The following is a 13954-nucleotide window of genomic DNA, read 5'->3' on the forward strand; positions in this document are numbered from 1 at the left end:
TTACAAAACATTAGGAATACCTGCTCTTTCCATAACATAGACTGACCAGGTGAATCCACCTGAAAGCTATGATCCCTTATTGATGTCACTTGTTAAATCCACTTCAATCAGGGTAGATGAAGGGGTTATTTTGAGACAATTGAGACATTTGAGACATAAGCCTTGAGACAATTGAGACATAAGCCTTGAGACAATTGAGACATGGATTGTGTATGTGTGCCATTCAGAGGGTGAATGGGCAATGCAAAATATTTGAGTGCCTTTGAACGGGGTATGGTAGTAGGTGCCAGGCACACTGGTTTAAGTGTATCAAGAACTGCAATGCTGCTGGGTTTTTCACACTCAACAGTTTCCCGTGTGTCTTGATGATCCACCACCAAAAGGACATTCAGCCAACTTGACACAACTGTGGGAAGCATTGAGTCAACATGGGCCAGCATCCCTGTGGAACGCTTTTGACACCTTGTAGAGTCCATGCACCAACGAATTGAGGCTGTTCTGAGGGCAAAAGGGGGTACAACTCAATATTAGGAAGGTGTTTGTAATGTTTTGTACACTCTGTATATACCACTTATAAACTGGGTAGTTTGGGTTCTGGATGCTGATTGGATGTGTTAGGTTCTAAATAAACACAGTAAAAAAACTCAGACTCTTATTAAAGCTCAAACCAAGTTTATTCACCCACTGGGTCATACAGCTGCATAAGACAAATCATATCCACACAAGCACTAGTATGTAATCCTTTCTCCTATGCTGAGCCCCTCCTTACACATCTGAACAGCCAATACACCTCTGTTACTATGCAGAAGATTAGTGATGTATGTTCTTCCCCACTTCTTCTAACCTGACCTCTGCCCAAATTCCTCACTCCTCCCCAACTCACTGTCATGAGACTGTCTCTTCTCCTCCCATAGGATCCCTAATGTCTGACAATAACATATCCTGGTAGAATGTAAACATTCTACATCCCCCTCTCTCCTCCAGTGACATGAAAAATGATATTTAATGTTTTCAAGTCTAAAAGTCAGAACCCAACAGATGAAACAGCATTCCAGCTGTGAGTATATCAGACAATATACCACAGGTATTACATAAAATTACACTAAACAAAAATATAAACGCAACATGTAAAGTGTTGGTCCCATGTTTCATGAGCTGAAATAAAAGATCCCCAAAAATGTTCACACACACAAAAACATTATTTCTCTCAAACTTTGTGCACACATTTGTTTACATCCCTGTTAGTGAGAATTTCTAATTTGCCAAGATAATCCATCCACCTGACAGGTGTGGCATATTAATAGGCTGATTAAGCATACTGTAATGTCATGTAATATTTCTAATTGTATATAACTGCCTTAATTTTGCTGGACCCCAGGAAGTGTAGCTGCTGCATTGGCAGCAGCTAATGGGGATCCTTAATAAATACAATTTACACAAGTGCACCATTGTGCTGGGCACAATAAAAGGCCACACAACACAATGCCACAGATGTTTTGAGGTGGTGTGCAATTGGCATGCTGACTGCAGGAATGTCCACCAGAGCTATTGCCAGAGAATTGAATATGAATTTCTCTACCATAAGCCGTCGCCAACGTCATTTTAGAGAATTTGGCAGTATGTCCAACATGCCTCACAACTGCAAATCACATGTATAGCATTGTGTGGGTGAGCGGTTTGCTGATTCAACATTGTGAACAGAGTGCCCCATGGTGATGGTGAGGTTATGGTATGGGCAGTCATAAGCTACGGACAACAAGCACAATTGCATTTTATCAATGACAATTTGAATGCACATCAATACCGTGACGAGATCCTGAGGCCCATTTTCGTACCATTCATCCACCGCCATCACTTTATGTTTCAGCATAATAAGGCATGGCCTCATGTCACAAGGATCTGTACACATTTCCTGGAAGTTGAAAATGTCCCAGTTCTACCATGGCATGCATACTCACCAGACATGTCACCTATTGAGCATGTTTGGGATGCTCGGGATTTGACGTGTGTGACAGCGTGTTCCAGTTCCCGCCAAAATCCAGCAACTTCGCTGAGCCATTGAAGAGGAGTGAGACAACATTCCACAGGCCACAATCAACAGCCTGATAAACTCTATACGAAGGAGATGTGTGGTGTGCATGAGAAAAATGGTGGTCACACCAGATACTGACTGGTTTTCTGATCCACCGCCCCTACCTTTTTTTTAAGGTACCAGTGACCAACAAACAAATATCTGTAGTCCCAGTTATGTATAAATACATAGATTAGGGCCTATTTCAATTTATTCATTTCCTTATGTGAACTGTAATTCAGTAAAATCTTTGAAATTGTTGCATATTGCATTTATATTTTTGTTCAGTATATTTTTTACTGTTCTATTTATCTTGATAACCGGTTTGTAAAAGCAATAAGTCACCTCTGGGGTTTGTAAAAGCAATAAGTCACCTCTGGGGTTTGTAAAAGCAATAAGTCACCTCTGGGGTTTGTAAAAGCAATAAGTCACCTCTGGGGTTTGTAAAAGCAATAAGTCACCTCTGGGGTTTGTAAAAGCAATAAGTCACCTCTGGGGTTTGTAAAAGCAATAAGTCACCTCTGGGGTTTGTAAAAGCAATAAGTCACCTCTGGGGTTTGTAAAAGCAATAAGGCACCTCTGGGGTTTGTAAAAGCAATAAGGCACCTCTGGGGTTTGTAAAAGCAATAAGGCACCTCTGGGGTTTGTAAAAGCAATAAGGCACCTCTGGGGTTTGTAAAAGCAATAAGGCACCTCTGGGGTTTGTAAAAGCAATAAGGCACCTCTGGGGTTTGTAAAAGCAATAAGTCACCTCTGGGGTTTGTAAAAGCAATAAGTCACCTCTGGGGTTTGTAAAAGCAATAAGTCACCTCTGGGGTTTGTAAAAGCAATAAGTCACCTCTGGGGTTTGTAAAAGCAATAAGTCACCTCTGGGGTTTGTAAAAGCAATAAGTCACCTCTGGGGTTTGTAAAAGCAATAAGTCACCTCTGGGGTTTGTAAAAGCAATAAGTCACCTCTGGGGTTTGTAAAAGCAATAAGTCACCTCTGGGGTTTGTAAAAGCAATAAGTCACCTCTGGGGTTTGTAAAAGCAATAAGTCACCTCTGGGGTTTGTAAAAGCAATAAGTCACCTCTGGGGTTTGTAAAAGCAATAAGTCACCTCTGGGGTTTGCGTCATGCCTAAGGTTTGCGTAAGAACAACCCATAGCCGTGATATATTGGCCATTATAAACTGGGTGGTTTGAGCCCTGAGTGCTGATCGGCTGACAGCCATGGTATATCAGACCGTATACCATGGGTATGATAAAACCTTTATTTGTATTACTCTAATTACGTTGGTAACCAGTTTATAATAGCAATAAGGCACCTCTGGGGTTTGAGGTACTTTGCCAATATACCACGGCTAAGGGCTGTGTCCAGGCACTCTGTTTTGCATTGTGAAAATGAACAGTCCTTAGCCTTGGTATATTGGCCATATACCACACCCCCTCGGGCCTTATTGCTTAATAAACATATCACACCACCTCTGGGTTTATTGCTTAAATATACTGGTAATAATTACATTTCTCACAAAGCTGCTGAATGAATTGACCCCATACTGTGTCATGTGCAGGTCCATGCTCCCTAAGTTGAGCCACTGCGACACTGATGACGACGTGGCCATGCGCTTCCTGAGGAGTGGCGAGGGCTTTGAGAAGTACCTCCAGTACCTCGTAGGCCAGCAAAAGGCAGAGGCCGCTATCAGTGACAAGACCGTACACCGCTTCTTCAAGGTAAGTGAACCCTTCACAAATACTGTTAGCACAAGTGGTCATTAATGTGTAAGTCTTGTCATCTTAGTGACTATGTAAGGCTAGTAATGGCCATGTTTCTAAACCCTGTTGTCTTTGTCACAGGAATACACAGACAAAGAACAGGCCAGTGCCGACCCTGCTGAAGGTCCTGTACTGAGCATCAACGCCTACCTACAGAAACCTCTGGACAGAATCCAGAAGTACAAAGCCTTGCTCAAGGTGAGAGTTTAACACTGTAAATTGGGTATTCTTTGTTCTTGTTCACACACTAGGAATTAATGCACCAGAGCCTAAATTGTCATATGTTTTTATGTTATATAATCTTGTTTAAATATTAGTGTTATTATTATTATCTTAAATCATTGTGCCCATTTCTGTGACTGTAGGAGCTGATCAGGAACAAGGCCAGGAATGGTCAGAACTGCTGCCTGCTGGAGGAGGCCTATGCCATGGTTTCATCACTGCCTCAGCGTTCAGAGAACACACACCACGTCTCCATGATAGAGAACTACCCTGCCACTCTGGATGTATTGGGGGAGCCCATCAGACAGGTGAATAACCAAAATCCATTTGCTTCCGTTTGGTGGCTAGTGAATACGGCCATATTCTTGAGGATTTTCAACAAATTTTGTTTCCATAGCCTATGAGACGGTGTTGTGTTTTGTGACAGGGACCCTTCATGGTGTGGGAGGGTGCACCTGGGGTAAGGTCCTCCTCCAGAGGTCACCATCGACATGCGTTCCTCTTCAAAAACTATGTCATCATCTGCAAATCCAAGAGAGACACCAACACAGACACCCAGGGCTACGTCTTTAAGAACATGATGAAGGTAAGGCTCTCTTCATTGCTCTTTCTAAAAACTCCAGATGTAACTCAGCATGTCTATCCACTTCAGTGGACACAAGTCACTAAAGAATTAGTCAACTCTAAACACCAGACAATTCCAATCTGTTGTTCAGGGTTGGCATAGAATAGATAGATTGCTGCTGGAGAGAATATATCATCAATGTCACACTTCCTATGACATAAAAATAATTTCCTAACAGATAAATAAATAAAGTGAATCATAGTCTTGAGGATAACTACTGTTTCTCTGTCTGTCTCCCTCCCTAGCTGAACAACATAGATGTGAATGAGACAGTGGAGGGTGATGACCGGGCCTTTGAGATCTGGCACGAGCGTGAGGACTCTGTCAGGAAGTACACGCTTCAGGCTCGCACCGTCATCATCAAGAACTCCTGGCTGCGAGACCTCAGGGAACTGCAGCAGCGCTACACCATGCCTGCCTGGAGTGAGTCTGACACACATATATTCACTCAGATCCACCAGACAAACAGAGACAAGTTTGACATAGCATATTGTGATCTAACCTTTACTATCAAACAAGTACTTTTTACATACTATGAAATTGCATACTATAATTTAATCTGTAATTGCATAAAATGTGTCATCTCTCCACTCAGGATTGATTGATGTGTAAATACATCCCTCTATCTGTCCAGGTATGCCTGACTTTGATGAGCTTCTGGCTGACTGCACAGCGGAGCTGAGACAGACGGTGAAACTGGCCTGCAAGGTTACTGGAGTACCCAAACCTGTGGTCACCTGGTACAAGGGTATGAGACACACCATCGAGACCGCTGTGCGAAACGCAATAGCTGTGCATACAGTGCATGTTTGTTTTTATCTACATAGCCCATACCCTGTTAATGTTTTTGAGGTAGAAACACCTCCTATGTTAAAACTGTTTCCTCCTCTGATGACAGACGGGCGGGCAGTGGAGGCCGACCCTCACCACATCATCATCGAGGACCCTGACGGTTCCTGCACCCTGATCCTGGACAACATGACGGCTGATGACTCTGGACAGTACATGTGCTTCGCCACTAGCACAGCAGGCAACGCCAGCACCCTGGGAAAGATCACTGTCCAAGGTCAGTCTCTATTACAGAGGGGAAATGACACCAACATTAGGCTTGAAATGTGAAAGTGAACATAGTGCACACCCAGACCCTACTCATATGAATCATTGACATACAATGAGTGTCCAAAACATTAGGAACACCTGCTCTTTCCATGACATAGACTGACCAGTTGAATCCAGGTGAAAGCTATGATCCCTTATTGATCCACTTCAATCAAATCAGTGTAGAGGAGGGGGAGGAGACAGGATAAAGAATGATTTTTAAGCCTTGAGACATGGATTGTGTGCCATTCAGATGGTGATTTAGGTTCCTTTGAACGGCTTATTTATTTATTTATTTTTATTTGACCTTTATTTAACCAGGTAGGCAAGTTGAGAACAAGTTCTCATTTACAATTGCGACCTGGCCAAGATAAAGCAAAGCAGTTCGACAGATACAACGACACAGTTACACATGGAGGAAAACAGACATACAGTCAATAATACAGTATAAACAAGTCTATATACAATGTGAGCAAATGAGGTGGGAAGGGAGGTAAAGGCAAAAAAGGCCATGGTGGCAAAGTAAATACAATATAGCAAGTAAAACACTGGAATGGTAGTTTTGCAATGGAAGAATGTGCAAAATAGAAATAAAAATAATGGGGTGCAAAGGAGCAAAATAAATAAATAAATAAAAATTAAATACAGTTTGGAAAGAGGTAGTTGTTTGGGCTAAATTATAGGTGGGCTATGTACAGGTGCAGTAATCTGTGAGCTGCTCTGACAGTTGGTGCTTAAAGCTAGGGAGGGAGATAAGTGTTTCCAGTTTCAGAGATTTTTGTAGTTCGTTCCAGTCATTGGCAGCAGAGAACTGGAAGGAGAGGCGGCCAAAGAAAGAATTGGTTCTGGGGGTGACTAGAGAGATATACCTGCTGGAGCGTGTGCCACAGGTGGGAGATGCTATGGTGACCAGCGAGCTGAGATAAGGGGGGACTTTGCCTAGCAGGGTCTTGTAGATGACATGGAGCCAGTGGGTTTGGCGACGAGTATGAAGCGAGGGCCAGCCAACGAGAGCGTACAGGTCGCAATGGTGGGTAGTATATGGGGCTTTGGTGACAAAACGGATTGCACTGTGATAGACTGCATCCAATTTGTTGAGTAGGGTATTGGAGGCTATTTTGTAAATGACATCGCCAAAGTCGAGGATTGGTAGGATGGTCAGTTTTACAAGGGTATGTTTGGCAGCATGAGTGAAGGATGCTTTGTTGCGAAATAGGAAGCCAATTATAGATTTAACTTTGGATTGGAGATGTTTGATATGGGTCTGGAAGGAGAGTTTACAGTCTAACCAGACACCTAAGTATTTGTAGTTGTCCACGTATTCTAAGTCAGAGCCGTCCAGAGTAGTGATGTTGGACAGGCGGGTAGGTGCAGGTAGCGATCGGTTGAAGAGCATGCATTTAGTTTTACTTGTATTTTGGAGCAATTGGAGGCCACGGAAGGAGAGTTGTATGGCATTGAAGCTTGCCTGGAGGGTTGTTAACACAGTGTCCAAAGAAGGGCCGGAAGTATACAGAATGGTGTCGTCTGCGTAGAGGTGGATCAGAGACTCACCAGCAGCAAGAGCGACCTCATTGATGTATACAGAGAAGAGAGTCGGTCCAAGAATTGAACCCTGTGGCACCTCCATAGAGACTGCCAGAGGTCCGGACAGCAGACCCTCCGATTTGACACACTGAACTCTATCAGAGAAGTAGTTGGTGAACCAGGCGAGGCAATCATTTGAGAAACCAAGGCTGTCGAGTCTGCCGATGAGGATGTGGTGATTGACAGAGTCGAAAGCCTTGGCCAGATCAATGAATACGGCTGCACAGTAATGTTTCTTATCGATGGCGGTTAAGATATCGTTTAGGACCTTGAGCGTGGCTGAGGTGCACCCATGACCAGCTCTGAAACCAGATTGCACAGCAGAGAAGGTACGGTGAGATTCGAAATGGTCGGTAATCTGTTTGTTGACTTGGCTTTCGAAGACCTTAGAAAGGCACGGTAGGATAGATATAGGTCTGTAGCAGTTTGGGTCAAGAGTATCCCCCCCCTTTGAAGAGGGGGATGACCGCAGCTGCTTTCCAATCTTTGGGAATCTCAGACGACACGAAAGAGAGGTTGAACAGGCTAGTAATAGGGGTGGCAACAATTTCGGCAGATAATTTTAGAAAGAAAGGGTCCAGATTGTCTAGCCCGGCTGATTTGTAGGGGTCCAGATTTTGCAGCTCTTTCAGAACATCAGCTGAATGGATTTGGGAGAAGGAGAAATGGGGAAGGCTTGGGCGAGTTGCTGTTGGGGGTGCAGTGCTGTTGTCCGGGGTAGGAGTAGCCAGGTGGAAAGCATGGCCAGCCGTAGAAAAATGCTTATTGAAATTCTCAATTATGGTGGATTTATCAGTGGTGACAGTGTTTCCTATCTTCAGTGCAGTGGGCAGCTTATGGTAGTAGGTGCCAGGCACACCGGTTTGAGTGTGTCAAGAACTGCAATGCTGCTGGGTTTTTTATGCTCAGCAGTTTTCCGTGTGTATCAAGAATGGTCCACAACCCAAAGGACATCCAGTCAACTTGACACGACTGTGAGAGGCATTGGAGTCAACATGGGCCAGTATCCCTGTGGAATGCTTTCGATACCTTGTAGGGTCCACGCCCCGATAAATCGAGGCTGTTCTGAGGGCAAAAGGGGGTCCAACTCAATATTAGAATGGAGTTCCTAATGTTTTGTACACTCAGTGTACATGTCAAAAGTAAAAGTGATTGATACTTTGCTTTGGGGAAAAATCTACAATTCCAAGAATCTAAATTGTCTGGGAGGAATGTTGATCTTGTAAAAAAATAAGCCTGTTTTCAAGAGTAACAATTGTGTGTTTTAGTGCCTCCTCGTTTCGTGAACAAGATGAGGAATGCTGTCTTAATCGTTGGTGAGGATGCTCAGTTTTCCTGCACCATCCAGAGCGCCCCCAGCCCCAAGATCAGGTACACTACACCACACCTGTCTCCTAGGCTTTTTAAACTGACAATTTTTTAGTGACAGTGGACTGTGCCATTTGCTTCTTCCTACTGTGCTCATTATGTTGCCCATTCTTAATAGTTAATATACTGTATAAGCTAATAAATAAGTATGTGTAAGGAAATTCATATTATCTCAAAATGTAATTTCATGTGTGTCCCTGAACAGATGGTTCAAGGAGGGCAGGCTGCTGACTGACCAGGAGAAGTATCAGACCTACACTGAGTCCCGCAGTGGAGTCCTGGTGCTGGTCATTAAAGGCCCTACGGAGAGAGACCTGGGACACTACGAGTGTGAGGTAGGCCTTTAATTCACCACCCCTCAGCTAAAAAAAAATAGGGCCGGTTTCCCAGCCAAATAAAGCCTAGTACAAGACTGAAATGTACTTTCAATAGATATTCTTAATCCAGGACTGGCCTAACATGGGTCCAGGAAACCATTCCATACAGTTGTAAAACACTGGACTGCAAAGAACCTCATGTGAATAGCTGCTGCTGTATCACGTGTGAATGATCAATACAAAAGAAAAATGAGAGATACAGTAGTAGTAACATGTAACAGTAGTTACATTATTTGGATGCTTCAAAGAGGATTGTTTTCATGAGACATTACATTGATAAGATGAAGCCATTGTTTCAGTAAGCCTAATGTATTCTCCTCCCTGCCCATCCCAGTTGTCTAACCGACTGGGCAGTGCTAAATGTGCAGTTGATCTGTGCCTTCCTTCTGCTGTGGCTAGAAGAGGAGAGCAGGCAATCACCATCGAAGGTAGGAATACTCCCATTCATGCACATACCGTTGTGCATTAGTTTCATAATTTACCTCTTTTACCAGGTTTTCAAAGGAAAAGATGAACCATCAGTTCATCAACAATTTAGATGATGTAGTCCTTTTGTCTTGACATTAGCTATCAATTTATCTGACTAACTCCATAAGCCCTGTCCTGCTTTCCTTCTAGTCACTGAGCAGGAGACTAAAACACCAAAGAAAACCATCATCATGTAAGTGTGACCAGGTTATGATACAGACTATAAGAAGCATGCATACTTGTGTGTGTCCTCCTTAGGGCTCTGCATGCATGGCCAGGCAGTATTTCAATCCTGAGTGTAAGAGGGGCTCACTCAATGCCAAATATAACTTCCAAGGAGCCGGCATTTGGAATGGTTCCATAAGGGAATGGTTGTTAATATGTTTTTGTCTGCACATTTTCCTTAACTCATGTACCATTGCATGACATGTTTGTATGAGTAGACAGGACTCCACTTTGTGTGTGTGTGCGCGCGTGTCCGTGTGCATGTACACGCTAATTAACACCTTTTGTATGTAGTCTTATTGTGAAAACAGCATGCCAGCTTGTTGTTCTCTCTCTTTCTGCTGTCTCTCTCATACCTTCTGTTCTGTTCCTGGCATACAATACACTCTTAGAAAAAATGGTTCTAACTGGAACCAAATATGATCCTTCTTTGGGTTCTCCTATGGGGACAGCCAAAGAACCCGTTTAGGTCTGTCCCTCTTTCACACCCTCTGTGCTGTGTCCCCTTACAGAGAGGAGACCATAACTACGGTGGTGAAGAACACCCGTATGAAGCGTCGCGGCATGTCTCCATCTGGGTTCAACCTCTCCGAAGCCAACACCCCAGATCTCCCCACCACCCCCACCGGCACGGCCAGGCAGAGGAGGCAGGTTTCGGCCAGCAGGAAGACCACCATCCCCACCCTGTACGTCACGGAGCCCGAGGGGGGTGCTGGGGCCCGGGCCACAGAGAACAGGTGGGTGGAGGTAGAGGAAATCATTGAGTACAAGGTGAACAAGTCGCCCAGGCTATCCAGGAGAAGAGGGGTCTCCCCAGCTGGGTCGGAGCGAGCGAACACCCCCTCCTTCACCCGGCCACGGAGGTCCCCGAACCCCAACACCAACAATTCCAACAACAAGCTGGTAGAGCTGCAGAACTGCTCCGAGCTGGAGGGGGCTCATCCTATAGCCTGGGATGATGATGAGGAGGATGAGAACATGGCTGGGTCCGAGGTTGCCCCTGGACTCAGTGGAGAGGCCTGCGAGGTCTCCGCTTTTCTAATCCCTAACGACCATGAACATGATGAGGCCTGGCTAGAGGAGCAGAAAGAGGCCTTTGTCACAGAACCGGATGATGATGATGATAACATGGAACCTCCCAGGAAGCTGGAGCCTAAGACCCTGACCCAGGCCGGTCGCGTTCTCACCCTGGAGGACTTGGAGGACTATGTTCCCAGGGAGGGGGAGAGCTACAGCTCCTCCAACACCAGGTCCTCCCCTGCCGAGAGACCCTGTGAGGTCTCTGTGCTTCAGAGGGAGATTGGGGGCTCTGTCGTGGGCCAGCCAGTGCTGCTCAATGTGGGGAGGCCTGTGGTGGTGCCCAGGGGGAGGCGCAGCCCTGGCTTCTTCAGCCGATTTAGAGAGTACCTCTCAGGCAGCATGTTCTCCCTGGCTGCCCCCCACCACCACCACCCCAGCGGAGACCAGTCTAGAAGGGAGAGAGAGATTCCCATCCAGGTCAGCCAAGCCAAGCAAGAGGTCAAGCCTGCATACTGCTCTGAGGTGCAGAGAGTGGAGGGAGGGCAGCAGAGATACAAAACCAAAGTCTACACGTCAGTGGGCAAGCCAGTCACTCTTCAGATTAGCCAGAACCCATATCAAAACCAATAACCTAGTGTGTGAAAATCAGTTGCTTGATCAGAACCAAGCTGATTTTTGTTAATTGGTGATACGTACAATAGCCGTTTTAGTCTTAAATGGGAACATTACTACTTAAGTGTTAAAAAGCATATTCTAACCTTGCATTTTCTTGCAAATGGGAGGATCATTCCATTTTGAAGCAACCCATCTGAAAGTCAAATGCAGACACAGGAAGTCAGTTGTTTTGGTCAGACAAAGTCGTTTTTAAAGGACAAAACATCAAAAGGGGGTTGGATATGTTGTTTAGGCTAAATGATTTCCAAACGCCATTGTATACTCTCCAGGCGTCAATGTATTGTTGCCTTGCTTGCCACATATTTGATTATTTGATGTACAGAGAAATATAGAATAATTGCAAGTCTTGCAACATGGACTGACACCGTTTGAAAGTTTAAAAAATCCATCTGCTTTACCCTCAGGTGACAGCTGTTTTGAATGTCAACATCTTGATGTTAAACTTCTGTTCTGTAGGAGAACATCAGTACAGTACTATATTTCTCTCTGTGTGTTGTCTCTGAAGTTTAATGAACAAGGAATATCCACCTTGACTTGTAGCATATCAGTTTGTAAATAGGCTAACTAACTCCTGTGAAAGGAAAAAAACGTCTCGACAGTAACTTACCAAACCAATGACTTCAGCAACGAAATTGCTAGAAGTACAAAAGAAGTCTAAAAGAGCATTGATTACAGACGTTGCTGGATTGTGTGAAACATTGACGATGTTCTTTCAAATGCAGCCACGGTCTGCTTGAGAATACAAGAAAGCCAGATTAAAGACTGATACATGGATCATTGAGTTGTACTTCAGATTGGGCTGTCCTGTTCTATGGAGAAGTCTAGAATTTTCTAAGCGTTTCTAGATGGGCAGTTACATGTTGTACAGTGCTGATGCTTTTACATGAACTGTATATCACTCACTTGTGGGGTGGACTGTGGAATGATGGAGGTCTATGATTGTGTTATACAGGTCTCGTATAAAGGGTCTCTGTTTACTTTAGGTCATATACATCCAAAACATAGACCTATATAGGATATTTCATTTTGAACTGGGTCATTTGTTTTATAGAAAGGCACTTCATTATCAGTTTATTGAGAGCATTAAAGAGTAGATTGACCTCAGATAATTAAGTATTTGTGATTACTTTAAGGTCAAATGTAATGAATTATATTTAGAAAAGTGGCAGCATGTTATGTATTAGCTTTTTGAAAGCTGATTTGCGTGTTTATCTGATTGACATGATTGAATTAACACAAGGAGTCCCACTGTAACGCCGGCGCGTTTTGGACTTCTGGGTAGACCATTGGATTTGTCTTTCTTCTGCATCCGTAGATACCAACCATTAGTCTGTGTAATTAACGGGGGCTGAGCTAGAGCTGTGTTTGTGAGACAAGGGCGGATCCCAATGGGGCCCTGGACTGGGTCTTTTTACAAAAACCTATGTAGTCTGAATGATTTGAGCTACAAACTATTCAAAGATATTTATGAAAAGGTGAGACTCTCACGAACACATGCATGTAACTATGACGCTCAACACCTACACAAGAGTCATTAGAAGGTAAGGGGTTGTTCTACATAGAAGATCATAGGAAATCCCAGGACATAGTGTCTATAATAAGCTCACATAGTGGCTCCCACAAAATCTAAACAGTTGTCATTTCCCAGTGAGCATACAATTTCTGTACTTACAGCATTCATATCAATTAATTTGATCAGGATTTTGCTTTGGCAGATTAAAAACATTTTTTTATTGACATTTGTCAATTAAACTCATGAATGCAACTGTTTTATGTCAAATAGTTTTGTGTTCTACTTGTAGCCCTGGTTGTCCTGAAAAGAACACTCCCTTGTGAGGCTAAATATCAGGGCTAGACATGCCCTTATAATAAATTAAAGTCAGATACATTAAAAGATGATTTTTGCTGGGGTCGCGGGACTGATAGGGTTAATATTAATCTTGTCACATTCAGTTCAGGTGGGAGTTACATAGTTAGTAGTGAGCCATTGTACACTGGATTTATTCACTTTGTTGCAATATATTGTTTTAAAAAGTGAATTACCACTTTCCAAAGTAAGAGTGATGTTTTGTTTTTATGTTATTTTAAACGTCTTGTAAAAGCATTGAATGTTTAACTTTGTAAGAAATTCAACATAAATCACATAGGTTTTGACTGCCTGCACATGTTTAGTTAAGAGAATGAATAGTTAATGGATTTTTGGGAGGGTACTCCCAAGTGTTTAATACACCAAAACAATTAAATTGCAACTGATGAACTGATCAGCCTGTTGTTTTATTCACTCTTGGTGAATGTGTGGGTTGGTTGGTAATGTAATCACCGAATGTAAATGCTTGTGCTTTGTCTTCCTCTCGTCTATCCTCTTCAATTACATTGAATCTTTCACATATAAAAGTGTAGGCCTAAGAAATACTAGTCAGAATTGGGAGTTAACAATGGTAGCTCTAACCATTGATTATATATT

At 43.5% G+C, this 13954-nt stretch overlaps 1 protein-coding gene across 11 annotated transcripts in view; it reads left to right on the top strand.

Annotated features, from left to right (window-relative positions):
• Positions 1-13751, top strand: part of LOC109874533 (obscurin) — a 134593-nt gene extending 120842 nt beyond the window's left edge. For all 11 annotated transcript variants that reach the window (XM_031809833.1, XM_031809839.1, XM_031809841.1 and 8 more), the window contains 12 exons: positions 3624-3783; positions 3907-4023; positions 4191-4355; positions 4475-4633; positions 4918-5095; positions 5307-5420; positions 5571-5738; positions 8626-8728; positions 8931-9060; positions 9437-9530; positions 9721-9763; positions 10308-13751. In XM_031809833.1, the coding sequence (XP_031665693.1) occupies positions 3624-3783; positions 3907-4023; positions 4191-4355; positions 4475-4633; positions 4918-5095; positions 5307-5420; positions 5571-5738; positions 8626-8728; positions 8931-9060; positions 9437-9530; positions 9721-9763; positions 10308-11445 (2569 nt within the window). In that variant the 3' untranslated portion in view covers positions 11446-13751. The remainder of the gene's footprint in view (positions 1-3623; positions 3784-3906; positions 4024-4190; positions 4356-4474; positions 4634-4917; positions 5096-5306; positions 5421-5570; positions 5739-8625; positions 8729-8930; positions 9061-9436; positions 9531-9720; positions 9764-10307) is intronic.
• Positions 13752-13954: the final 203 nt, after the last annotated feature.

Source organism: Oncorhynchus kisutch, linkage group LG30 (assembly GCF_002021735.2).
Source record: "Oncorhynchus kisutch isolate 150728-3 linkage group LG30, Okis_V2, whole genome shotgun sequence".
In the NCBI taxonomy this organism is placed as follows: domain Eukaryota; kingdom Metazoa; phylum Chordata; class Actinopteri; order Salmoniformes; family Salmonidae; genus Oncorhynchus; species Oncorhynchus kisutch.